The sequence below is a fragment of the Podarcis melisellensis genome, assembly GCF_964234715.1.
Source record: "Podarcis melisellensis genome assembly, chromosome: 9".
Taxonomy (NCBI): Eukaryota; Metazoa; Chordata; class Lepidosauria; order Squamata; family Lacertidae; genus Podarcis; species Podarcis melisellensis.
The window spans coordinates 3,464,657-3,491,511 of record NC_138541.1 but is presented as its reverse complement, the minus strand read 5'-3'; the positions used below and the strand labels follow the sequence as shown (position 1 = coordinate 3,491,511).

General features: G+C 50.2%; 1 protein-coding gene across 2 annotated transcripts in view; it reads right to left on the bottom strand.

Annotated features, from left to right (window-relative positions):
* Positions 1 to 550: 550 nt before the first annotated feature.
* LOC309377544 (transcription factor COE1-like) overlaps positions 551 to 26,855 on the bottom strand; it is a 99,361-nt gene continuing 73,056 nt past the window's right edge. The window contains exons 12-18 of one of the 2 annotated variants that reach the window (XM_081924964.1): positions 25,989 to 26,077; positions 15,854 to 15,919; positions 9,939 to 10,116; positions 8,337 to 8,522; positions 6,909 to 7,097; positions 5,418 to 5,498; positions 551 to 4,179 (exon numbers count right to left, since the gene is read on the bottom strand). In XM_081924964.1, coding sequence (XP_081781090.1) covers positions 5,425 to 5,498; positions 6,909 to 7,097; positions 8,337 to 8,522; positions 9,939 to 10,116; positions 15,854 to 15,919; positions 25,989 to 26,077 — 782 coding nt within the window. In that variant the 3' untranslated portion in view covers positions 551 to 4,179; positions 5,418 to 5,424. The remainder of the gene's footprint in view (positions 4,180 to 5,417; positions 5,499 to 6,908; positions 7,098 to 8,336; positions 8,523 to 9,938; positions 10,117 to 15,853; positions 15,920 to 25,988; positions 26,078 to 26,855) is intronic. The other variant, XM_081924965.1, reaches the window with a different exon arrangement.

Sequence of the window (26,855 nt, the reverse complement as noted above, 5' to 3'; positions counted from 1 at the left end):
TTGCAGTTCAGAACACCTGAAAGGCACCAGTTTGGCAGAGAGGGTGGCGCTGTGGGTTAAACCACAGAGCCTAGGACTTGCCGATCAGAAGGTCGGCGGTTCGAATCCCCATGACGGGGTGAGCTCCCGTTGCTCGGTCCCTGCTCCTGCCAACCTAGCAGTTCGAAAGCACGTCAAAATGCAAGTAGATAAATAGGTACCACTCCGGCGGGAAGGTAAATGGCATTTCCGTGTGCTGCTCTGGTTCGCCAGAAGCGGCTTAGTCATGCTGGCCACATGACCCAGAAGCTGTACTCCGGCTCCCTCGGCCAATAAAGTGAGTTGAGTGCTGCAATCCCAGAGTCGGCCGTGACTGGACTAATGGTCAGGGGTCCCTTTACCTCTAAAGAAATCCAAATTGAAACAGTATTTAGGGGGGAAGTGGCGGTGGGGTGAGGATAAGGACCACTCTGACCTTTCAACTTGAGAGGTGGGGGAAGAGGGTGCAAATATTTCAACTCTAGAGGTCCCATTTCCTAAGAAATGAAAGTCGTCGTTGATTGACATGTGCTTACATTGAAAAACAGTGCAGCCGGGCATTTATCAACATTGCTATTGTACAACAGCCGTCACAGGACACACAACGGACAATGTAGAAAATAAAATTAAAAATTAAAAACAATAATAAAAAAATACAAAGGAAACATGAAACAGGAGAAGGACTCTCCGTACGACAAAGATAAATACACAGAGAGAGAACAAGCCCCCGGCGAGGGGGTGGTTTGCAAGCCCACCATCCGGGGCTCTTCTTTCCCCATAATCTTTATTTACAAAAGTTTGATCCCCTCCTTCCCACTTGGAAATAATGCTAGAAAAATAACTGCGGGAGGCCGAGAGAAGATTCGCCTGAAAAGCCAGGGCGCGAGGCAGCAGAAAGCTCCCCGGCGCCAGCTCCGCTGGCACAAACACAGCGCCTCGTTTTTAGCGGGGCTGGGGCCGGAGAGCGCTCTGCTGGATCGCGCCCCAGTTTTTTTAAACTCTAATTCTCTTTTTACAAAAAAGAAAAGAAGTGTGTGTAAAAACAACAACACAGGACTGTATTTCTGTTGCTTTAAAAAAAAGAAAGGGAGAGGGTTTTTTATATAGATATTAAAAAAAGATATGCAAAAAACAGTGTACCGGCATTTTGTATGGGCTTGAGATTGCCCAGGTGGTTGAAAAGAAAACAAAGGAGGAAAATGTGAAACTGGAAGTAGGAACAAAGCCCTCCTGAAGGCCATTTTCCGAACATGGAAAGGCACGTCCTGAAATTGCTGTGGCTGCCGAGGGGGAAAAGGGACTGACAACTACTGCCAGTGTGAGTTTTCCAGGGGCCTTAGTGTGGAAACAACATGGTGGGTGCCCAGTTTACCAGGGGAGCGGCTTTAGGTGCCAAACCAGGTTGGGTGGGCACACGTGTTTGCCTTGTAATGCCAGCGTAGCGGGGTGGGAAGAATCAGTTCATGGGATGAGAAGGTGCTTAGCTCTTCGTCCGACGCTTGCTGAGTCTCCCCCTGGGGAAAAAGGATCCCCGCTAAAGTTGGGAGCAATCCCTGATATCTCGTTCCTTTCCGTCCAGGTCTGAAACTGAAAACCAGCCCATCGGGGTGGAAGCATTTGTGGGGGTTCGGCAAAGGAGTTCCCACACCCTCAAGCACCCCCCAATCCCCCAGCATTTTAGCAAATCTGGGATCAGGGGAGTGTTTGCTGAGGCAACGCCCAATTCTCAATTTTTGTGCTGTCCACAGGCAAGTTTCACGAACAGGAGCACATTCCTTCCAAAGGCTTGGCGTCTAGTCTACTCTTTAAACCGGTTTAATAGCCATTCCCTCTCCCCAGGGACCGGCAGTTCTCTGAGGAGAGGCTGGGGAATCTCAAAACAGAGTATCTACTATGTTTCCCCCTCAACAATCTAAAATTCCCATGTTTCCTTATAGGGGAACACAGATAAGACAACCAGGCAGAAGTTTATACCGTAGATTTCGGTTGCGGCCACACCATAAATTTAAAGCCCTCTTATACCACTTTAGAGAATCGTGGCTCCCCCCCCCAAAAAAAAATCCCGTGAACTGTAGTTTATCCAGGGTTTCCATACCACCCTCCGTGCCCGTAACAAAACTATAGTTCCCAGGAATATTTTTTGGGGGAAGCCATGACTCTTAAAGTGTTGATGTGACCACAGCTGAGAATCACTTTCCGTGGGCTATCCTAACACCTTCTCTGCCCCTGGGGGAAGAAAGCAGGCTCTGGGTTACCAGGGGAGGGGTATTGCAGGGGGTTGGACTAGATGACCCCTGGGTCCCTTCCAACTCTACAATTCTATGACGGGTTGGGGGTGGGTCCCCTATGGGGAGACATTCATGTAATCTGTGAGTCCGGGGCTTGGAGAGACGATGCCTGTGCTCTTACTCCAAGAGTACCTCTACCCTGCCTACTCCCTCCTCACTTTCTGCTCCTACAGGGCCATCTCTTAAGCATTATGCCAGGTGGAAAAATGCTTCCCGCAAGCCACAAACTGTGCCACCACTCCAGAGCTACTGCGGTTCACTGGTTGGGCCAGGGCCAGGGCCAGGAGACATGCCTTGCATGTAGAAGGTCCCATCTCCCACCTGCAAGGGAGGGATCCTTGCCTGACGTCCTGTGAAGTCCCTGCCACTAAGTATCAATGATGCTGAAGGTCCCATCTGAGCCAGGTGTATCTGTGCTCTCTATTGGTAGCTTCCTGTCAGCTACTGGGTCCCAGGGGAGGTGGGACCGGAGTGGGGTCCTGCCGTGTGATCCTCCCGATCAACGAGCTTGCAAAACCTTAGAGCTCTGAGCCCACCCTCCTGCACCGGAAAGCCAGCCGGTACGGGACATTTGCTGCTTTTTGGCAGAGAAGCCGGTTGTCCCCACGAAGGCTCCTGCCATTCACCCGGCCCAAGAGCACATCAATTTAGAAGGATTTGGCTTGTCGAGCCCTTTCTGGTTTCAGGAATCGGGAGACGGCGGCCCTTCCTGCCTCGATGGGGCGAGGCGGAAGGGAGCAAAGGAGAAACTCTCTCTGGGGGATCCGTGGGTGGGCATTTCAACATCTGGAACGCCTGGGAAGAAGATGAGCAACACATGGCCAAGATCTGGGCGGAAGGGGGAAAGCTGCCAGGGTTCTTCACACGTGTCCTGTTAGAAGGGGCTGCTTAGCCCCAAAACCTTCAGATTAAGACACGTGTGAAGAGGAGGCTGGTTAGCAGTTGCGGTTGACAAGGGATGGACCTTTAGGGCGATGCGATGGAGCGGTGAGCCCCAAAGGCTTTGCCCACAGCGAGGTCCTCCAGCACCCAGGTTTTTCTGTGCTGGAGGACTGATAGGGCCTGTGCGCTGCAAGGTGGGGGTTTAGAAAAGGGAAAGGCAGTGTCGCTGTTTGGAACGCAGGCTCTCTTCCCCCTCGCCGGAAAGCAATCTCCGGTTTGGCCAGGGGCGTAACGTGAACCAGCTTGCTTTGGAGCAGAGATGGAAACCCCCCCAAAGCATAGGGAAGACCACCCTCTGCTTGCCAAATCATTTCCTGGGGTCCACACCCAAGGCCACGGGAGCGACAATTTAAGAATAGTGAAGAGGAGGACCCAGGAGTCCTGGTGCAAAGGGCTGATGCTCAGGGTCCGGCTTCCAAAGGGAGACCCTCTCCGGCTAAGAAGGGAGAACACTCTGCTCTTTGCTGGGAGCAAATCTACCTGAGGGAGGGTAACCCAGGTGAGGGGATGGTGTGGGTGGGCTTTGCTTCCGATTCTTTAACCAAAGCTGTGAGGAATGCTGCAAGAGGGTGGGGTAAAGGAAGGATGGCAGTGCTGAAACCCCCTCAAACACCTCTCCCTAAAAATTGTATCTTCGCCCCCAGTTTGTGGCTGGGCATCTCCTGGTAGCAGATGAGTGAGCATCACTTCCCAGTGCTTGCCCCACTGCACTGCAGCCTCCCACCAGAAGGGGGAGCCATCTTGAAATCCTGCAGCCGGGTTGGAAGGAGGTGGGGGTGGGGAGGCGTGTGCTCCAGGAATGCATTGAGAAGGGCCCACACCCTTCCAAGTCCAAGGGTCTGGGTCAGCGCCAGTCTGTTGGTCCCTCCTTCCAGCCCAGCCCATCCTCCGTTTCCCGATCACATGGGCGGAACGATGAGACCCGACAACGCTGGAAAGCAAAGGAGAGAAGCGTCACGTTCTGCAGCCTTGTCACCAGCTGAGCCATGCTGTAGACAAAGGGCAAGGAACCTGCAGCCTTTCCGGGCAGCGCGGTGTAGTGGTCAGAGCGTTGGACTGGGAGACCAGCGAGCTCAGCCATGAAGCTCACTGGGTGTGACTTTGGGGGGCAAACACTGCCTCTCATGCTAGCCTACCTCACAGGGCTGTTGTGGGCATAAAACAGGGAAGGGAAAAAACAAAAAGTATTTGTGCATGCACGCCTGACAAAATAAAAATAAAAAAAGGGCGGGCATCGAGGAAATAAGATTTCGGCAATCCCAACCGCCCTTGCACCCAGTGTGTTTTGACTATGAGAGGTTTTTGCTTCCGGCACGATCCCAGGAACGTAGCCCCAGTGGGATATAATAATACATAAAGGTTGTACTCCAGTTCCCATCATTCCAAGTCAATATGGTCAATGGTCAAGCATTAGCAGGGTTGTAGTCCTGCCGTGTCGGTGATGGCAGCAGGTTCCTCACCCCTGATGGGACCCCTAAGCACACAGAGCCTTTTTACATGTGTGGAATTGCTTGTGCAAACCTGGTGCTCTCCTGATGGGAGTTGTAGTCCAACAGTATCCAGAGGGCACCAGGTTGGTCCTGCCAAGAGAGGATGAGAATCTTACCACTTTCCGATCTCCCTGGTTTGAACGGTGGCAGTCAGAAGAGAGAAGGCGATCTTCCTTTGCGCCTGTCGAGCTAGGCGAGCGGGAGATCCCTCTCTACTGAACTCTACCGAGCATGTGCAACAGCTCGTGTGCCCCTCGTCAAACCATAGGAGACACCACCTCAAAGGCCCTGCTGGAAATTGCACCTCAGGCCAATGCCGTGGCTTACGGAGGAGAATTCTTGCTGCAATCTCAGCAATCTGACTTGACAGCAGACCTCCTAAAAGCCAGGTCTCGCCAGGGCTGCTGGTTTGATAATCATAGGTGGTAAGGGTTAAGTGGACTTAGCTCTTTGAAATTAACGTTTTCTGGGCTGGTCTTTTGGGGAGAATGTAGCAGAAAGTGTGTGGTGGCAAGGGACCCCTCTGGTTAGTGGGTACTACCCTTTGGCGAGCAAAAGGGGTAGGCCCACCTCGCAAGGTCGCTGTTAAGGAGCCGTAATCATTCACAGCAAGAGGAGCAGAGAAAAGAGGGAGGGAAGGCCGACAGAGCAAGGCGCAAGAACGAGAGAAGAGACATACTGTGTGATTAGGAATAAGCCAGTCCTTGCAGCGACCGAGACGGAGTGTGGAACTTGTCTGCCGAATCCTCAAAGGTTTGGTCTGGTTACAGGACCCGGCAAGCAGTGGCGCAGGGCGGGCAAAGGACAGAGAGGTAGAAGCGAGAGCAAGCGAGAAAAGGAAAACGACGGGGGTGGGACGAAAGAAAGCAAAGAAGGAAAGGCAGTTAAGGAAGAGGAAAGTTTGCAGCCAAGGCTGACCTCATAAGCAACTGCTGCTGGGTAAAAGGGGCCTCATCCCAGGAACACCCACCCACCCAATTTCTACTCTGAGGATTCATCCGGTACGGGGTCAGGAAGGAGGCTAGGGGAATCCCTTGCTAGCATCTCTCCCGAGTCCCCAAGGAAGATGTTTGTCAAGAGGGCAGCCGTGGCACTGACCCGCCCAAAGGAGGTGATGCAGCACATCCAGGCTGCATAGTGTAGTGGTTAGAGCGTTGAACCCGGCCCCAGACCTAGGAGGCCAGGGTTCAAATCTTCACTCTGCCACGAAGCCCGCTGGGTGACCCTGGGCCAGCCACAGTGCCTAATCCACCTTGCAGTGTGGCGTGAGGATAAAATGGGGAGAGGAGGAACCCACCTTGGAGGAACTATGAATGCAATCAGCGTCGTCATTATTGGGCAGTATCCAGCTAAGTCGTCCTGTCAGTGCAAGGATTTACGGCGGTGCAATAGAATCCCCACTTTCCCCCCAACATGCCTCCTGCACTCAACTCCAGGGCATTGTGGGGACACCCTAGACATGATAGGAGTTGATAAAATCTTGCAGGGCACAGAGAAAGTGGATCTCCCTTTCTCGTTAACATTAGAACTTGTGGACAACCAGTGAGGCTGAAGGCTGGAAGAAGATTCAGGGATGGATAAGAGAAAGTTAGCCTGTGGAACTCCCGCCCACAGGAAGTGGTGTCGGCCACCAACTTGGATGGCTTTAAAAGAGCTTGGGACAAATTCATGGAAGAGGTGAAGGCTACCAATGGCTTCTAACCAGGGCGGCTCTGATGTGCTTCTATGCTCAGAGGCGGCGACGCTGCTAAATCCCTGTTGCTAGGAGCCACAGATCCTGCTTGCATACTTTCACACGCATCTGGTTGTCCACTGTGAGAACAGGAAGCTGGACTAGGTGGGCCCCTGGTCTGATCCCGCAGCTCCTTCTTACATTCTCCCTTCGCTCGTGCCTCCTACCCGCTTCCCAAATCGCCTCCAGAGGGTTGGGGGGGGGACCCAGAACAGATTCAGAGGGGAGGGAAGTCTGTTGCAGAAGTGCAAATCCTTGCGCTGAGGAGACGAGCGAGCAGGGCGCATCGTTGCCGTCGCCACCACCACCACACGGCAAACTGTGGCCGCCTCGCCCTTCCTGCCACATCCCACCCGCCCCTTTCCTGTGGCCCCGGCTTCCCCCATGACTTGCACCCCTTCGTGCCCCAGCTGCCACCGAAGGAGACGGACGGCTCACCCTGCAGAGTGTTCCCGTTGGCACTGGTGCAGGTAGGGGGCGGAGAGGCTTGTGGCCGCACCACGGGGGCAAAGGCGCTTTTCTGCTTGACGGCGGAGATCATGTTGACGGGAGAGAAGGAGAAGACGCCTCCTGGAGTCGAGGAGCTGGCGATGGACGAGGCCCCCAGAGGCGGGCTGGAGGGCATGACTGGCATGGAGAGAAGGACAGGGGTTAGCTGGCAGCGGAGTGAGCCGGGGCAAGAGGAGGTAAACCCCCTTCGGACTGTACTTTGTGTTTTTTATATGGTGAACCCACAACACTAAAATACAGCCATACCTCCGTTCTCGAACAGAATGCATTCCAGAAGTCCATTCGACTCCCGAAACATTTGGAAACCAAGACGCGACTTCCGATTGGCTTCTGATTGCGCAGGCACACCAGAAACAATAGCGGAAGCTGCATCGGATGTTCAGCTTCCAAAAAAACCCCCAAAACGTTCAGAAACTGGAACACTCGCTTCCGGGTTCTGCTCGTTCAGGAGCCGAAATGTACGAGTGCCAAGGCATTCGGCAACCTAGGTACGACTGTACATATTAAAAATAGGAACACAAAACAAACCATAAATTCCCTCCCCCAGCACATTATCATTATTATTTATTAAGTTTGCAGGGGGTTGGCCTAAATGACCCTCTTGGTCCCTTCCAATTCTACAGTTCTATGATTCTACGAACCAATGTGCAGGAACTGAAATGTAGCTGCCATTCAAAATTCGGCACTTCTCTGAATTTTGCAACTCAGTTCTCCAATGAAGCAATGTGTGGGAAAACATGTGTGTCACAGGGCAGTGTGACCAAGAAAAGCATATATTGGCAAAAACAACGTACCAAAAAGCATTATATCGGAGGAAATTGCATGCAAAAATGTGCACGTTTGGTGAATTTTTTATTTTTAATCAGTTCATAAATTTATATACTGCTTGATTGTAAAGAAAATAACCCTCAGAGCACTTTACAAAAAAAAGAATAAGCAATAAAAGTATTATTAAGAAAGAACCATTAAAATGTTTCAGAAATTAAAGTCAGCAATAAACTAAAAACAAACCACCCTTCTAGATTTCTGGGTAGGGTTGTCTAAACAAAAAATTTTTTAGCTGGCGCTGGGAAGAGTACAGTGATATCAAATTGACACTGAAAGTCTGATGAATTTTCACAAATTGCTGCAAAAATGTGGAGAACTAGATTCAGGATTGGTAAAGTGAGAAACTGAGAAATCAGAGACAGGGATTCGTCTATCCTCGGACCTCACCCAGGAGTTCCCAGGTTCAGCTTCCCCTACCATGAGGACTAGTCCCTTAGCCTTCTTAAAATGGAGCTGGGATTCTCAGGAAAGGGAAGCTCTGCCCAGGCACCCTCGACCGGCCCTTCCGCAAAGGCGGCAGACACTTACTGGCGTAGGGGGAGTTGGCCGTGGAGCCGTTGAGGAAGCTGGGGGACCCCGGGACCCCCAGGCTGGTCATGGCAGTCCCCGCATAGCCGTTCATGCTGGACGTGATGGTGTTGTAGTTGCTCTGCTGCGGGGTGGAGCTGGGGACATAGCCTCGCGGCGAGACACTGCTCGTGTTGCGTGTGTACCCTGGAAGGCAGGGCAGGAAGTTATATGGTTGCTCAGTTTACTAAGTATCTTAAGATGTCTTGCCTTCCATCCTTCCTTCCTTCCTTCCTATCTAACTTTCTCTCCTCTCTCTCTTTTTCTCCCTTCCTCTCCTTTCTCCCTCTCCTTCCTTCCTTCTCTCTTTCTCTCCTCTCTCCGCCTTCATTCCTTCCTATCTATCTTTCCCTCCCTTCCACTCCTTCCTTCCTTCCTTCCTTCCTTCCTTCCTTCCTTCCTTCCTTCCTTCCTTCCTTCCTTCCTTCCTTCCCTCCCTCCCTCCCTCCCTCCCTCCCTCCCTCCCTCCCTCCCTCCCTTTTTTCCTCTCTTCTCTCTTTTTCTCCCTGCCTCTTTCTCCTTCCTTCCTTCTATCTTTCTCTCCTCTCCCTTCATTCCTTCCTATCTATCTTTCTCTCCCTTCCACTCCTTTCTTCCTTCCTTCCTTCCTTCCTTCCTTCCTTCCTTCCTTCCTTCCTTCCTTCCCTCCCCCTCCTTCCCTCCTTCCTTCCTTCCTTCCTTCCTTCCTTCCTTCCTTCCTTCCTTCCTTCCTTCCTTCCTTCCTTCCTTCCTCACCTCTCTCTCTCTTTTCCCTTCCTCTCCTTCCTTCCTTCCTCCCTCTTCTTCCTTCCTTCCTTCCATCCATCTTTCTCTCCCCCCTCTCTCTTTCTCTCCCTTCCTCTCCTTCCTCCCTCTCCTTCCTTCCTTCCTTCCTTCCTTCCTTCCTTCCTTCCTTCCTTCCTTCCTTCCTTCCTTCCTTCCTTGACTCACAATGTTAGATTCAGGTATACAACAATGAAACCAACAGAGCTTGGAGGGGGCATCTGCCAGGGATTCCTGCATAGCAGGGGGTTGGACGAGATGACCTCTACAAATCTGTTTTGTTTTTGGTTTTTTGCAACAACAAGTTCCATAAAATAAGAAACACACCACCACTATAAAGAGATGAAATAATCAGGAACAATTATTAGAATAAGGCAGTTAGATATAGATATAGATAATGATCCCATCAAACCCCATCAAAAGCCTGGGAGTGTCATAACCTGGTACTGAAGAGGTGATAATGGCAGCCTTGCTAGGGTGACTGTGGGTGGTAGCCACTAATATAACAACAACAACAACTACCTGGAAGTGGCAGGGATTGAACCTGGGACCTTCTGCTTGCAAAACAGACAATCAACATAATTTTTCATTTGTACCCTGCCCATCTGACTGGGTTGCCCTGGCCACTCCGTGTGGCTGCCAGCATGTCTGAAAACATAGTAAAACATGCAAAGGCCACCCCCTTGTTGCCACCCTCTCTGAGACTTATCTTGTGGAAGGTCCTCAAAGGACGGCCTCTGATGCTGGCTCCCAGGAGTGGTCACGCGAGAGCCACAGTGAAGATGCCCAGCCGCTGCCTACCTTGCTCTGAGCCCTGGGTGGATTCGCTGATGTTGACGGCCAGCTGGCTCCCAAAGGAGTTGACATTCATCATGCCTGAGTGGGCATGGTTCCCGGTCAGCGAGGTCAACTGGTTGGGGTTGCGCGGGACGCTGTACAAAGCCTCGGCGATGTCCGCTGCTCGCTTCAGAATTATGTCCTGGGAGAGAGTGGAGAGAACGCAGACACCCGCAATCAAACCGATGGAATAATTCCATTAATTAATATTGAAAATAAGTCCATGTATGAACATCATCGGGACATGGGTGGCGCTGTGGGTTAAACCACAGAGCCTAGGACTAGCTGATCAGAAGGTGAGCGGTTTGAATCCCCACGACGGGGTGAGCTCCTGTTGCTCAGTCCCTGCTCCTGCCAACCTAGCAGTTTGAAAGCACGTCAAAGTGCAAGTAGATAAATAGGTACCTCTCCGGTGGGAAGGTAAACGGCGTTTCCATGCGCTGCTCTGGTTTGCCAGAAGTGACTTAGTCATGCTGGCCACATGATCCAGAAGCTGTATGCCGGCTCCCTCGGCCAATAAAGCGAGATGAGCGCCACAACCCCAGAGTCGGCCACGACTGGACCTAATGGTCAGGGGTCCCTTTACCTCTATGAACATCATCACTGTCGTGGTTTCAGTTTCACTTGGTTTGAACGCTGCTGCCCATTGGGAGCAGGTACGGCAGAAGGCTGGGAGCCCAACAGTAGGTGGCGCCAGAGGCAACTGATTTTCAGAGAATCATAGAGTTGGAAGGGACCCCCAAAGCTCATAGAATCATAGAATTGTAGAGTTGGAAGGGACCTCAAGGGTCATCTAGCCCAACCCCCTACAATGCAGGATTGTCAGCAAAAGAATAACTGACAGAAGGCCCCCAACCCCTACTTAAAAACCTCCAAGGAAAGAGAGTCCACAACTTCCTGTGGGATACCTTTCCACTGTCTATCAGCCCTAACTATCAGAAAGTTCTTATTTCTTGTCATGGAATGCATTGGTTTGGGACCTGCCCTCTGGACCAGAAGAAAAAAAGTTTGTTCCATCTTTCCTGGGACAGCCCTTAAGATCTATGAAGCCCCCACATCACATCCCAATCCCTTCTTCTCCAGGCTAAACATACCCAACTCCCTTAAGCCTTCTTCCTAAGGCTTGGTTTCCAGACCCGTGACCATCTTGGTCGCCCTCCTCTGCAGACCTGCAAGCTAGTCAAGATCCTCTTTAAGCTGTGCTGCCCAGAACTGGACACAGGACTTGAGGTGGGCTCTGACCAAGGCAGAATGACCCCAAGGATCAACCCCCTGCAATGCAGGAATCACGGCTGAAGAATCCCTGGCAGATGGCCGTCCAACCTCTGCTTAAAAAGGGAAGGAGTGATCGCCATCTTCATTCTAGTTTTGCCCTCATTCTCCTTCTCCTTCTGGCTGACAGGTTTCCCTGCCTGCTTCTGAGGGGGGTTCAGCATCCTTCAGGATCGGACCCACTTCTTCTTTGTTCCTGCTCCGAGAGTAACATGTAGCCCGGCGCAGGTTTCCCCTGGGAGAGTAGGCTGAGAGCTGAGGCCCGCCATTTTGTTTGCGAGTGGGGGAAGATTTATGCCCTGGGAAGGGAAAAGTGACGAGGGACTTGGAGGAGGAAAACAAGGCCCCATTGCGGAGTCGAATGCCTCCCAGCCGATGGCCTGACCCCACGCCTCCACGAGCCCAAAGCAATATCCGTGCAGGTGGTGCTAAGCGCTGCTGAGCCATGAAAGCACCGTCTGGGCCCAGTTACGGGGGTGCGGGAAGGATGGGGCTGCCTTGAGCCCGTGACTTAACGGCCCTGGAATTCCTAATGACGAACAGATGTGGGGCTGGAGAGCCAGGCCCTCGTATGGGGCCCAGCTAGCTGCATGCAAGGTTGGGTGTGTATGTGTGTGTGGGAGAGAGGTAGCAAACAAGGTCCGGGACATGGAAGCAATTACTGGCAGCGGGACCGAGAGAGGGACGTAAAAACGGGCCGGATGACCGGGGTCCCTGGAACGCCGCTCTGAAAAAACATCCCCCCCCAAATCCACCGACCTGCGCAAGATACAAACATGTGCTGCTCCTTCTGCACCGTCAACAATATTTTGATTCCTCTCCCACCCTGCACCACAGGTCCCAGGGTGGGTTACGGCAATTAGAGAGAAAAATACAGTTGTTAAAAAGAAAATTGTTTCCAGCACGGACAAGGAGAGGGGTGGGATCCCGGAAACACATCTCTCAAGTATCGCAAGGAAGGAAACCAGCACCGCAAAGGTGGTAAACACACCTGGAAGCGGAGGGCGTGCGTGGGCCTCACTGGCGGCCGAGGGCTTGGCCAGGGACCCCCATGTGGAACGGGGTTGAGATGAACAAGTCGTAAAGGGTCCGCATTGATATATAGCACTTTTGGGTGCCTCGAGGGCTTACAGAATCGTAGAATTGTAGAGTCATGAGTCATGGATGCTTTTTCCTGCATTGCACTGGGTTGGACTAGATGCCCCTTGGGGTCCCCTCCAGTTCTAGAATTCTATGGTTCTATGTGTTGGACCCCGAACGTCATCTAGTCCAACCCCACGCACTGCAGGAATCGTGCCTGATCTTTTATTCCCCTTCCTTCCCTCCCCCTCCCCTTTTTATGAAGATTACCCTCTCTGGGATCCTACGGCTAATTCTCCCCTGGTCTCCTCGCTGGCCCAAACAGGACTCATTTAGCCAGCTAGCCCTGGGGATCATCTAATGTTTATTGGATGGATTTCCCCCCTAAATTGATTTTTGAATTCTGAATTTATTATTCACATTTTATACTGTTTTCTTATGCTGTTTTTTGTTGCATCAATTAAGTGTTTTAGATTTGTTGTTAGCCACCCTGAGCCCAGTTTTCCGAAGCGGAAAGGGCGGGGTATAAATAAAAATTTATTATTATTATTAAAGTGAGCCTCGAACCCATAACCCTGAGATTAAGAGACTCATGGCTTGCTGGGCACTATTTCAGCTGTCCTTACAACAATCCTATGAAGCAGGATATTCTACGCACAGGGATATTGAGGAGGAGTGAGCAGTGGCTCGCGTCATTAGGACAGGTAGAAAAAGATGCTTCTTCACGTAGCACATCGTTAAAACTGCAGAATCCTTGCTACAGCAGGCAGAGATGGCCTCCAGCCTTGATCAGAACACCAGACTATGGTTACCAGATTTTTCCCAATGAATCCGGGGACCCCCGGGGACTCAGCTTTTTTGAAGCTGAGTAGCAACAGGGAGTCAGTAGTGGGGATGGTGAGGCAAAAGACCCTGGGTCCAAACACACATGCATATTGTATAAAGGTGCAAAGGCCTTCTTTCACACCCTGTGAAACATAAATGCACAGAGTTTTTAAAAAACTGGGCAATGGCGCGCCACTCGCCCGTGACTCCTGAGCCTCCCCCGATCTCCTGACCCTTTCCCCTTTTGTTTTGACAGATCGAGGGAGGTTCAGGAGTCAGGGCGGCTGGCCATTACCCAGGAGGGGCGCAAGGCACGCAGTTTCTCTGCCAGGCAAGGCACAAAGCCCTTCTTTTGCACCCTGTGAAACATAAATGTGCAGAGTTTTTTAAAAACTGGGCAATGGCTGCCCATGACTCCTGAGCCTCCCCCGATCAGTCAAAACAAAGGGGGGAAGGGGGCAGGAGATCTGTACCGCTGGACGTCCCCGGTTCCCCTTTGCGCACAAGACACATCATATGGGGACTTCCAATGAGGAAAAATGGTGGGCGCCATGGCAGCGAGCAGCTCCTGAAGTCAGCCAGAGCCAACTGTGCTACCAGGCTGGCTCCGGGCTGCTGAGGCTGCCGCTGCCACATTTCCTGGGGACAGATTTGCAAATCTGGGGACATTTTGGGGACAGAATTTGCCCAGGGACAGATTTGCAAATCCGGGGACTGTCCCTGGAAACCAGGGACGTCTGGTAACCCTACACTAGACTTCTGTGGATGCAGCCTAGAATAGCATTAGCTTTTTTTGCTGCTGCATCACACCGTTGACTCGTGTTCAGCTTGTAGTCCACCAAAACCCCCAGACCCTTTTCACATGTACAACGGGCAAGCCAGGTGTCTCCCATTTTATATTGGTGCAGTTGGTCCTTCCTGCAGAAAGAGTTGGTGCTTTAGTTGAGATTCCTGCATTGCAGGGGGTTGGAACAGATGACCTTCAGAACCCCTTCCAATTCTACCTTTCTCTGATTCCACGACTGAGCTGAATGGACCATTGGCTTGACTCCACCTAAGGCTGCCATTGAAGAAGTCCCACAGAGTGACGATACAGTGGTGCCTCGCAAGACGAAATTAATTCGTTCCGCAAGTCTTTTCGTCTTGCGAGTTTTTCGTCTTGCGAAGCACGGTTTCCCATAGGAATGCATTGAAAATCAATCAATGCGTTCCAATGGAAACCGCCTTCAGACCAGGTCCGGGGACAGTCTGTCCCCCGACCTCTTCTGAAGGCCGGCGGGGGGCGGAAGTCTTTGCTCCCCCCCCGCCTGCCTTCCCGGCACAGCGGAGACTTCTCCGCTGTCCCGGGCGATCTTAAAATGCTGGCGGGCGGCAGCGAACCCTTCGCTGCCGTCCCCCAGCATTTTAAAAAACCCTGGGACAGCGGAGGACTTCTCCGCTGTCCCAGGGCGATTTAAAAGCCCCCACAAAGGCAGGCAGGGGGGACAAAGACTTTTGCCCCCCGCCAGCCTTCAGAAGAGGTCCTGGACCTCTTCTGAAGGCCGGCGGGGGGCGAAAGTCTTTGCTCCCCCCGCCTGCCTTCAAAAGCCGTCCGGGATAGCGGGAAGCGCTTCCCTGCTATCCCGGACTGCTTTTAAAATGCTGGCGGTGGGGAGCAAAGCCTTTCGCCCCCCGCCGGCCTTCCTGGACCTCTTCTGAAGCCCAGAGGGGAGCGAAAGGCTTTGCTCCCCACCGCCAGCATTTAAAAGAGGTCCCCGGAGATTTCCCTATGGGCTTTCTTCTTGTGAAGCAAGCCCATAGGGAAATTCGTCTTGCGGAACGACTCAAAAACGAAAAACTCTTTCGTCTTGCGAGTTTTTTGTTTTGCGAGGCGTTCGTCTTGCGGGGCACCACTGTACGCTGGGACCCTGGGGCATTGTGGGAAAATGTAAAAGGTGACACTCAGGACCCACTAATATAGGAGGGGGTCTTGCTTGTCTAGATGGCCTGCGGAGGGGGGGGGACCCTGACTCCCACACCAACAGTGCTCTGGCTCAAGGGAAAAACACACACCTTTGGGTTAGGAAAGGAGGCAACAACATGTGTGTGTGTGTGTGTGTGTGTGTGTGTGTGTGTCTGGTGACAGGAGAGGATTTTGTGGCTGGATCTAGAGATGGCAAAAAAACATTTCAGGAAAACACGTTGTAAACTTCATAACGGGAAATCACGTTGGCGAAAGACAGGACTTGACAGCACCATCTGGTGTCCCTGTGTTACAACGAATATAGAACACTTTTTCTTTACTTATGAGTCCTGAGTTGCACAGCCCCTTCCGACAAGTCTGGCTTGATAATAATAATAATATAATAATTTATTATTTATACCCCGCCCATCTGGCTGAGTTTCCCCATCCATTCTGGGTGGCTTCCAACCAAATATCAAAAACAATACAGCGTCAGACATTAAAAACTTCCCTAAACAGGGCCGCCTTCAGGTGTCTTTTAAATTAAAATAGTTGTTTAAGGACTTGACATCTGAAGGGAGGGTATTCCACAGGGCAGGCACCACCACCGAGAAGGCCCTCTGCCTGGTTCCCTGTAACCTCACTTCTCGCAATGAGGGAACCGCCAGAAGGCCCTCAGAGGAGGACCTCAGTGTCTGGGCTGAACAATGGGGGTGGAGACGCTCCTTCATGTATACCCCAAGGGGAGTCTGAGGCCTACCTGGTTGTTGTGCGGCATCCCATATAATGCTTCCACCAGGTCAGCCGCTCTCTTGAGTAGCACTTCCTGTGGGGAGGGGAAAAAAGGACAGGCTGACTGCAGTCCCTCTTGGAAGGCAAACCTTAATGCAATCACCCCGCAAGAGTTATACCTTTTGATGATTATTCATTCATTCATTATTATTATCATTCCAAGCAAATGTGCTATTTACAATCAACCTGATACAGGTGTACGTACACATAAAACATGGGCCTTGCCCAATGCCAGCTTCTGGCGTTTTCACTATCAGTGCCAGAAAACTGACAGTATTGGGAAGGTATTTATTATTATTTTTGACATTGCTGAAAATGTTTGTGAGCTCTGAGGGTTCATAATTTGGGAGTTGGTTCAAAGCGAAGCCTCACATGAGAAAACACAAAAGATTACAAAAATGAATAAAACTAAATCAAATTTATGTCAGAAATGTAAAGCAAGAGAAGGTAGCATTTCATCATATGTGGTGGGCATGTTTTAAGCTAAAAGACTTCTGGGAAATGATTTATAATGAATAGGTGAAGAACTACCAAGAGAAGACAAAAGACTTTTTATGTATGCAATGGTGGTGGCGAGAATGTTGCTAGCCCAAAAATGGAAAGAAGAAGAATTACCAATGAAGGAAAAATGGCAGACGAAATTGATGGAATATGCGGAAATGGAGAAAGTGACGGGGAAGATCGGAAACCAAGAGGCTCAAGTATTTGTTAAGAGACTGCAGTAAATTTGTAGTTTACTTAAAAAACCACTGTAAACAGTTAAAATCATTGGTAGCGTTGTAATTACATTTGTAATGTGAAATTGATTATGATAAACAATAGTTGGATAAAGTAAAAGATGCAGAAAACTTAAACTTTTAATATAAGAACCCAGGGAATGGAGGGGAGGAAGTCTGAAGGTTCAGAGAAACTTGTAATTTAATGTTTGAATTGGTTAGAGATAAAGTGTATAAATTTTGAATTCTGGTGCTGGAGGAGACCTCTGAGAGTCCCATGGACTGCAAGAAGATCAAACCGATCCATTCTGAAGGAAATCAGCCCTGAGTGCTCACTGGAAGGACAGATCCTGAAGCTGAGGCTCCAAGACTTTGGCCACTTCATGAGAAGAGAAGACTCCCTGGAAAAGACCCTGATGTTGGGAAAGATGGAGGGCACAAGGAGAAGGGGACGACAGAGGACGAGGTGGCGGGACAGTGTTCTCGAAGCTACGAACATGAGTTTGACCAAACTGTGGGAGGCAGTGGAAGACAGGAGGGCCTGGTGAGCTCTGGTCCATGGGGTCATGAAGAGTCGCACACGACTAACCGACAACAACAAAGTGTATAAAAATGTGAAAATCTAATTTAAAAATGTTAAAAGAAGAAGAAGAGAAAACACATTTAGCCCTTGCACTGGCCCTGCCTGCCTGTGCCTCTTTGAACATTGCAACCACATAATGCTCTTCTCGAGTGACCTGTGGCTGGGATCACAAGGCACTTCATGTCTCTGCAGATTTCCACTAGAAGGCGACAACCATCCATACAATCATCTGTATCTTTTGCAGGCAAACACACACACACACCAAGCTAGCAACTTATTTCTTGGTGGCTCCTTAAACATTCCCCGCACGACAGCTCTGAGCAGACCAGCTGCATGCAAAAATGTATCTGCATATCCCATTGCAGGGATCACCAGCTTTTGGGATCTTGTGGGCATATCTGGAATTCTGACACAGAGCTGTGGACACTTAGGCCTGTCTCAGTCGCTTCTCCTGCAGTCACTCTGGATCACACCAGACAGATAAAGAAAACACATGCACTTACCCACACAAACTCTTTGCATTTCTACGGAGTGAAAGCCGTCTCTTTTAGGATTTGCATGATTTGACATGGGAGCAAGGGGGAGGGGAACCCCAACCACTAACAAATAAAAACTTTACATTGGGAGACTGTGCAGGTAAAACAATAACAACAACAAAAAAGGATTACAGATCTGGTGCTTGCCAGAACTACAAGCAGATTGCTCTTCGTTGGGTAAATAATTCCTGCACGGCAGTGGGTTGGACTGTTAGAATTCCTGCTACGTGATTGCAGTCATGGGATATTTGTCTATCACATGATGGTATATGTTTTGACTCCACAGAGTGGGAAGTGACGGAGACAGGATGTTTGCGTTACTGTGTTCCATGAAGTGGGACTATTGTCCTTTGTTCTTTTTCTCTTTGCTGTCTGATGCTAGAGAGAGAGGGAGCCATGTTGCAGTGCTCCGTGTGTGTTTATATGTAAATAAAGTAGATTAGCCAAAATGCTGAGTTGCTGAGGACTGTTACGCAAAGCTGCGAAGACTCTGAAGATCCCTACGTGTGCTAATGTTGACAACAGTCGCTATGATGTTCGGGCAGAAGAAAGCTTTTGAAGCTCCTGCACAAAAGACCAGGAGGGAGACAACATGCCAGTCGGGCATGTGTCTCTGCCAGGGTCCTACTCGAGTGTAGGAAGACCATTGGGCTCCCTTCCAATGTTACAATTCTATGATGATTCAAGACATTGCTTCTTGTTAATCTCTCTCTTTCTCTCTTTCTTGGATGACAACAAAACTGGCAACAAATTACAGAATGCACCTATGGTTTGACGGTGGTTTTGAAAAGATCCTTTGAAAGCCTTAAGAGTCTATCTTGGATTAAGCAACTGCTGCTGAACCTCTTTCAGAGCAGCTTCTAATGTGTGACGTATATGGACTTGTCTGTGATGAAAGCAAGGGCGACAGCACCTGCCATCTTCATATTTTTTGGTCCTGCGAACTCTCCTTCTTTTAACTTTGCAGTACGATTGCATCGTAGGCATGAGTTCTGTTCCGAGGCTTCCACACATATGCAAAAATGCATATTCTTGAACCACCACCCCCTGTGCGAAAATCCTTACCCCCCCAGAGCTGGTGTGCTGAGCAGGACTTGCCCGGCAAACAAGGCCGAGAGCTTAAAAGCTTTCTAGACCTGCTCAGTGTGCTGCCTTGGGGGTGCTCTCGCAAGATCTCGTGGGTCTGTTCGAGTTCCCACGATATCTCGCAGGGCCGCCCCCAGGCTTCCAGAACTGGTGCGCCCAGAGGACCTTGCCCAGCGGAGGAAGCCAGAGAGCTTAAAAGCTCTTTTCGAGCCGAGAAAACTTCGCATGCATTTAATTTGCACAATTTCAACCGGCCAGCCTTACACAACGCAAGGCTGAGATTTCACAAGCTAAACGGCCATGAAATGTGGCCGTACTGTATTACCCAAAGCTCTCAAGGCGACTTAAGCAGCAAATCAATAAATATTTAACTATTTTAAACTAGGGGTGGCTACCCCCGCTTGTGCTGCTCACCAACCCCCTCCCTTTACAGTCCTCCCCACTTCCTCTGACAGCTCTTTCAAACTTGGGGTTCCCGTCCCCTGCCCTGTCTGTGCAAACCCAAGACTGTGAGAAGGCAGTATAAATCCTTCAGTGGGAGCTGCGTGATGCTAGCCTTATGCTTCTATGTCTATAGGAAGAAATACAACCATGATAACTGTAGGCTCTATGCCTTGTACACCACCCAGCAAGCTTCTAAGATTTCTAATTTTATTCTGGATTTTATTCTGATACTGATCTGATTTGAGGATGCATTTTAATTGACTGTCTGATTTTATGTTAATGTATTATACATTTGATGTTAGCCGCTCTGAGCCTGGCTTCAGCTGGGGAGGGCGGGATATAATAAAATTTATTATTATTATTATTATTATTATTATTATTATTATTAATCTTGTAATGTTGGTCGCGCACTTTTTAGACATGCATAATTTCGCGACACAGTAAAATTCAGTTTTGCTAGCAAAGCGGAGGTTAAACTACCCCCTTTCTAGTCCCGGAATGAGTGCAAGGAGTGTTCGTGCGACACCTCTGCAGGCTGCAGCCAACACACTAATGTGTCGTGACACACAGTTTGGAAAGCTCTTTGTGAAACAGCAGCACAAAAATATTTAATTGCAGCATTTAATTGGTTGAGGTCCTAAGAATCTGGAGGGAAGCGGCTGTCTTTTTGAGCCTCTGATTTCAGTTGCGTCTCAGGGAGAGGTCCTTGCTGTGCTCCTTAACCTGCCCCCTGGCCTTCCCCTCCCCTCCCAGCCCCCCCCAGCCCACTACCAATGATGACGGCTCTAGACTGTACATCAGGATCTCAAGGCTATTGGATTGCTGTCAAGCTAAGTGCCAGCAATCAGAAGTTCTTGCTCTTCTGTCCTCTGCAATATCTCCCCGATCAATACGGTAATGGAGCGGAGGGGGGGGAGGCTTGGGGCTGGCGGGGGGGGGATGGGGGGGAGAGACTGCAGGCCGCTTTGCACACATTTAGCTCCCGTTAAGGGGATATAAAACACCCAGTTATTTCTGGACTAAATCAGCAAAGGGGGGCCAGGAGGACGACAGCAGATAGGTGGCCCCTCAAAGTCATGCAGCCCCCCCCAGGCCAAAAATACTTCTGCAGTCTGGGGGAATGACAGAATGTTAAAAATGTGGGGGTGATCAGCATGAGACCTTTTACCAGCTGAATCCATGAACAGGGCTCAACTGAAACCAGATCAGCTGGATAGCTCAGTTGACTAGGCTGTGGTGCTGATAACACCAAGGTTGTAAGTTCGATCCCTGTATGGGACAGCTACGTATTCCTGCATTGAAGGATCCTCAGGTTCCCTTCCCATTCTATGATTCTATAATTCTGGAGGGCTGGATTTGGCTCTGGGCCTGAGCTTCCTCATGCCTGGCATAAACACACAAACATACACATTACTCCTGACACACTGTCAACTCTGGTCAGATAGGTGTTGAGGGATTTTTTTTTAACAAACTGTCAGACCTGTTTGGCCAGCCTGCCTCTTCCAACTAATAATAATAATAGTAATAATAATAATATTGTTATTTAAATGCTGCCCATCTGTCTGGGTTTCCCCAGCCACTTTGGGTGGCTCCCAACAAAATAGTAAAAGCATAATAAAAGATTTGACCATTAAAAACTTCCCTACACAGGGCTGCCTTCAGATGTCTTCTAAAAGATATTTAATTATTCATCTCCTTGACATCTGATGGGAGGGTGTTTCACTGGGCGGGTGCTGCCACCGAGAAGGCCCTCTGCCTGGTTCCCTGTAACCTCACTTCTCGCAGGGAGGGAACTGCCAGGAGACCTTCGGAGCTGGACCTCAGTGTCCGGGCTGAATGATGGGGGTGGAGACACTCCTTCAGGTTTACAGGGCCAAGGCCATTTAGAGCTTTAAAGGTCAGCAACAATACTCTGAACTGTGCTCAGAAACGTACTGGGAGCCAGTGTAGACCTTTCAGGACTAGTGTTATATGGTCTCGGCGGCCACTCCCAGTCTCCAGTTTGGCACCTACATTCTAGGTTAGTTGTAGTTCGTTTCTGATTCATCTTCAAAGGTAGTCACAGGTAAAGCCCATTGAATTCTCTAAAAACGCTGCTGTGTCCTCTTCCAGCCTACATTCCTGCAGCCAGGACACAGTTAAGCTTGCACACACACACACACACACACACACACAATTAGCATGTATACCTGTTGTCAGTTCTGCATGATGCATGGGGCGAAGGGCAGGGTGGGGGACCGCGATGCTGAGAAAGGAGGAAGGGTCTGTTTCATCATAGCCCGGATACGACAGGTAGCTTAACTATGATGAATGGCTGGGCCAGACCAGCCACTGCCTTGAAGTCTTTGCGAAGGGAGAGAGAAATCAGTGGATACAGAGATTCACTGTCACAATTAATAAACCTCTCCCGGGGGGCGAGGGTCCTCTGTTAAGGCTCACGCCGGCATCTAGGGAACCTCTCTGCAAGGCCCTGCGTGCTGCAGCGATGCCTCCAAACTTACCAGAGACGGGAGGGCTGTCAACTTTTTAAGCCGCCTGCTGCATCTCTGCAGGTGGAAGTATTTAAAGAAAGCCTCTCCTGCTAATTTCTGCAGTTCGAGCTGTGTGCTTAAAAGCATAGGAGCAGGCCAGGATGCTTTTGCTCCTTCGGGGTGGAAGTTCCCTGATGGAGGCCAGGAATTCCTGGGTTTAACAGCTATCAGTGGCAGCTTGCTGTGATGCCCACATTCTGCTCCTTCCCAGCCCGACATGGAGATGTTGGGCACCGAAAGTGGGACCCGTTGCATGAAAAGAAAGTGTATAACCCCCAAACTGCAGCGTAAGAACATAAGAAGAGGTTTTCTGGATCACACAGAGTGGCCCACTTACTCCAGCAGCCTCTTTTCCCAGGGGCCAACCAGATGCTTGTGTGGAACCTGCAAGTAGGATTCGAACACAAGATCCCTCTCCTGTGGTTTCCAGCAATTGGCATTCAGAAGCATCACTGCCTCTGGATTGAGTGAATATTGCTTTTATATAGCAGACAGGTGAAAAATTGGAAGTTCTCTACTTTCTGAATCTTAGTTTTCTAACTTTCTCCTTTAACCTCCTCCTCCTCTCTTTTTCTCTTTCTTGTGTTTTTATTGTAACTAGATAAAAGTCTTGGTTTGGTTAAAAAAGAAGGAAAGATATTAAGCCTTGTATTTCATTGCCTTCAACTGTGGAGGCAGAGTATAGCCATTGTGGCTACTAGCTTTTGAAAGCCTCTTCCACGAATTTGTCCAATTTGTAAAGCGATCCTAGTTGGAGGTCATTTCTTCCACCTGAGGCAGGGAGTTCCACAGTTTATTTATGACTATTATTGTTTTAGGGGACGCGGGTGGTGCTGTGGTCTAAACAACTGAGCCTAGGACTTCGCAATAAGAAGGTTGGCGGTTCGAATCCCCGTGACGGGGTGAGCTCCCGTTGCTCGGTCCCTGCTTCTTCTGCCAGGGACCAAAGCACGTCAGTTCCAAAGCATGTCAAAGTGCAAGTAGATAAATAGGTACCACTCCGGCGGGAAGGTAAACGGCGTTTCCGTGCACTGCTCTGGTTCACCAAAAGCGGCTTAGTCATGCTGGCCACAAGACCCGGAAAACCTGTCTGCGGACAAACGTCGGCTCCCTCGGCCAGTAAAGCGAGATGAGTGCCACAACCCCAGAGTCGTTCGCGACTGGACTTAACTGTCAGGGGTCCTTTACCTTTTCATTATTATTATTTTATTACATTTCTATACTGCCCTTCATTCGAGGATCATAGGGCAGCTTACAATATAAAATTGTAACTTTGTGCCATGCGAATATTCTGTAGTCTTGCTTCCTCTTTGCCTGTTGACAGGCCTGAGGATCACCTTCTGGACAAGGAAATGAAGCAATTTATTTGCACCCCACCCCATAATTAACTTGCGGGATTCCTTACCATGAAATGTGCTTAATTGCAATGAATGTCGGGCTGACACCTGCAGAGTTGGCATTAAGACACCTGCTTAAAACTCACCTGATGGGTGATCTAGCCATATCTGATATCTTAAGCTGATCTACTGATTCGAAATGCATTTTGTTTGTTTGTTTTGGGAACATAATTTTACAGCTGATTTCGTTCTCTCTAACATATAGATCTCTGAATGAAACAACTAGGGCAGACTTTGCAAGGCTGGTGCATGCTCAGATGTTTTGGACTACAGCCGTGCTGTCTGAGGCTGACGGGCATTGTAGTCTAGAAAAATAAGGAGGGCAGCAGGTTATCATAGTTTAGAGTATAGGCGAGTAACAGGTGGCATGACGGAAGTGCACAAAATTCTGCTTGGCATGGGCAGAGTGGATGGAGAAAAATATTTCCTATTTCCTATTTCCTAAATCCTACCTACGGGACCACCTCTCCCAGTATGCCCTGCGGAGGACCTTAAGGCAGTGGCGTAGTGTGGGTTGTCAGCACCCGGGGCAAGGCAAGTAATTTGCGCCCCCTAACCCGGGGCAAGGCAAGTAATTTGCGCCCCCTAACCCGTTGATTTTAGTAGGGGCAGAGAGCTGCGAGTGCAAGCGCCCCCCCCGATGTTGCGCCCGATGCAGCCGGCCCCCCCTGCAACCCCCATGCTACGCCACTGCCTTAAGGTCCATAAAAAGCAACACCCTAGAGGTCCCGGGCCCTAAGGAAGTCAGATTAGCCTCAACCAGAGGCAGGGCCTTTTGAACACTGGCCCCGACCTGGTGGAACGCTCTGCCTCATGAGACCAGGGCCCTGCAGGATCTGATTTCTTTATGCAGGGCCTGTAAGACAGGGTTGTTCCGCCTGGACTTCGGCTTGGAATCAACTTGATCCGCTCCCCCTCTTTCCTTTCTCCATCTGTGATGGAACTCCTATTTGGGGACTTCCCTGGCTTTTTTCTGGCCCACGTAGGACCAGTCTGGATAGTTGGCCTTGGTGAAGATTTGATGTTTTCATCCCCAAAAAGTTTTTGAGTTTCTGTGGAAATGAGGCTGCATTTTAATGTTGTATTTTAATCTTGTTTTCAAGTTATATTTTAATCAATTGTTTTTATGCCTGGTGTTAGCTGCCCTGAGCCCGGTCTTGGCTGGGGAGGGCGGGGTGTGAATAAAATTTATTATTAAACTACGGAACTCCTTGCCACAGGAGTGACAGCTTTTAAAAAGGCCTGGACAAATTCGTGGAGGAGGAGAGGACTATCGATGGCCAACAGCCAGAATAGCTACGCTTTTCCTCCACTTCTGAACACCAGTTGCTGGAAACCACAGGAGGAGAGACTGCACTTGAGTTCGAATCCAGCTTGTGGCTTTCCCCCTGGTTGGCAACTGTGAGAAAAGGACGCCATCTTATGTACTTACACGCCTGGCTTAGAAGCTCTCACAAACACCTCAATTCTTAAGTGGAGGATGTTGGAGAAGATGGACTACTGGTCCCAAGCTGCAGAGCAATTGCGACGGCCCCGTACACAGAATCCAGTTCCTCAGTGTGCCAAGGCGACAGGAGCAGTGCTGCGCCATGCGCTCCGGCACCAAAGGGAGGCTTGCGCGCAGGAACGCGCCCGCAGCAGCGATTGCAGCGTCCCTGTCAGCCCATGATGAATGGCTCCAATTTGGAGGCCGGTTCTCGCTGTCACTCTCCACCCAAAGGCCCTCCCTCTCGCCGCCAGCTGTTCTCTGCCCGGAGGCATTAGCTACGCTTTGGCGAGGACAGCCGGAGCGCGTGGAACAAAGGAGCAACCTGTCTCCGGCAGGCGAAAGACTAATCGAGGGGTCTGCGTGCCGGTTGTGTCGGGGAGGTGCACGGGGCTCGCCGACGCACGCTATTGATGCACTCCCAGTCTGATGATGTGGGTCTCTTATTGCTCCGGTGCCAGCAGGTGGAGAGATGCACAGTCCCCTGAATCGGCTGGGCTGTAGGAGGCCAAGACCCACCCGGCCCAGTGCTCTGCTTCTGAGAGAGGACAGGGAAGCAGACCATCGCCCTCTTCTCTGGTGACTGGGAGCGGCTGCCGGGACGACATAACACCAGTCCTGAGAGATCTGCATTGGCTCCCAGTACGTTTCCGAGTACAATTTGAAGCGTTGGTGCTGACCTTGAAAGCCCTAAACGGCCTCGGTCCAGTAGACCTGAAGGAGTGTCTCCACCTCCATCGTTCAGCCCGGACACAGAGGTCCAGCGCCGAGGGCCTTCTGGCGGTTCCCTCACTGCGAGAAGCGAAGTTACAGGGAACCAGGCAGAGGGTCTTCTCGGTGGTGGCGCCCGCTCTGTGGAACACCGTCCCACCAGATGTCAAGGAAATAAGTAGCTATCTTATCTTTAAAAGACATCTGAAGGCAGCCCTGTTTAGGGAAGTTTTTAGTATTTAATGCTGTATTGTTTTTAACACTCAATTGGAAGCTGCCCAGAGTGGCTGGGGAAACTCAGCCAGATGGGTGGGGTATAAATAATAAATTATTTTATTATATTATTTGTGTCGGGACCTGGTTCTTGGTGGCGCACAGAGGCTCCCTTTTGGCTTAGAGCCCTTGGCAGACCTTCCCTCCACAAAATCCCCTAGCCTCCGAACATCGTGGGTTGTGATTCGGCGCTTCCGCGCATGCGTGACCGCCGAAACCCGAACGTAACCCGTTCTGGTACTTCCAGGTTTCGGTGGTCTGCAACCCAAAAAACCGCAGCCTGAAGCGGCTGTAACCCGAGGTATGACTATACACTTGAATGCCTTGTGAGATTCCCTACCTTGGGCAAACGTTCAGGGTCTCCGGGGTGCCGTGGAATCACCTTTTGCAAGCGCAGGAAGCCGTAGTCGATGGTTGGCTCATTCAAGGCTGCAGGCAGAAAGAGTGAGCAGGTTAGAATCCAGTGAATTGGGCTCGTTGTTGAGGAACAGCTTGGCCAGAATGGTGTGGCTTCTCCCATAAATTTGTGCATTTCTAAGCTGAACTTCGGATACCAAATCCCGTTCACAGAGGGCTTTCCTCTGGACACCGTTATCTCCAGACATATTCTAAACCTATTTTAAAGTCATTGCTTTAGTTCCGTATCTTAACTACACGCTGGGCGAAGGAGTCGTTCTTTTGCTGTGTGCTGAACCTCCTGGCTTTCAGCCCCGTATGGTGTCCACCAAGCCCCAATGTCACAAGAAGGAGAGAAAAACAACTCCCTATTCCCTTTCCCTCTCAAAAAAGGTACTTATTCACATCTTTCATTTTATTTAAAGCATCTTCACCCTTTAACAGAAAAAAGAGGCTTCCTTGTAGTCTAAATGACACCACACAAAAGGAAAAGGGAGGAGGAGGGAGGAGAAAAAAAGGCTAACAGGCGCTAGTTCTTAGTTACATAGTTTCTGTAATGACCAGCTGGAACAGAAAGAATTCAAGGAGAGGAGGAGAGTTGAAATGGTGGAGGGAGCAGGGCCTCTGAATACCAGTCGCTGGAATTCGCAGGAGGGGAGAGAACTCTTCTTGGTTTCCGATTGGGGCATGGCAGGGGGCTGGACTAGATGACCCTCGGGGTCCCTTCCAAATCTACGATTCTATGATTCTAACCTCCTCCAATGTAGGAATAAAGGTAAAGGGACCCCTGACCATTAGGTCCAGTCATGAC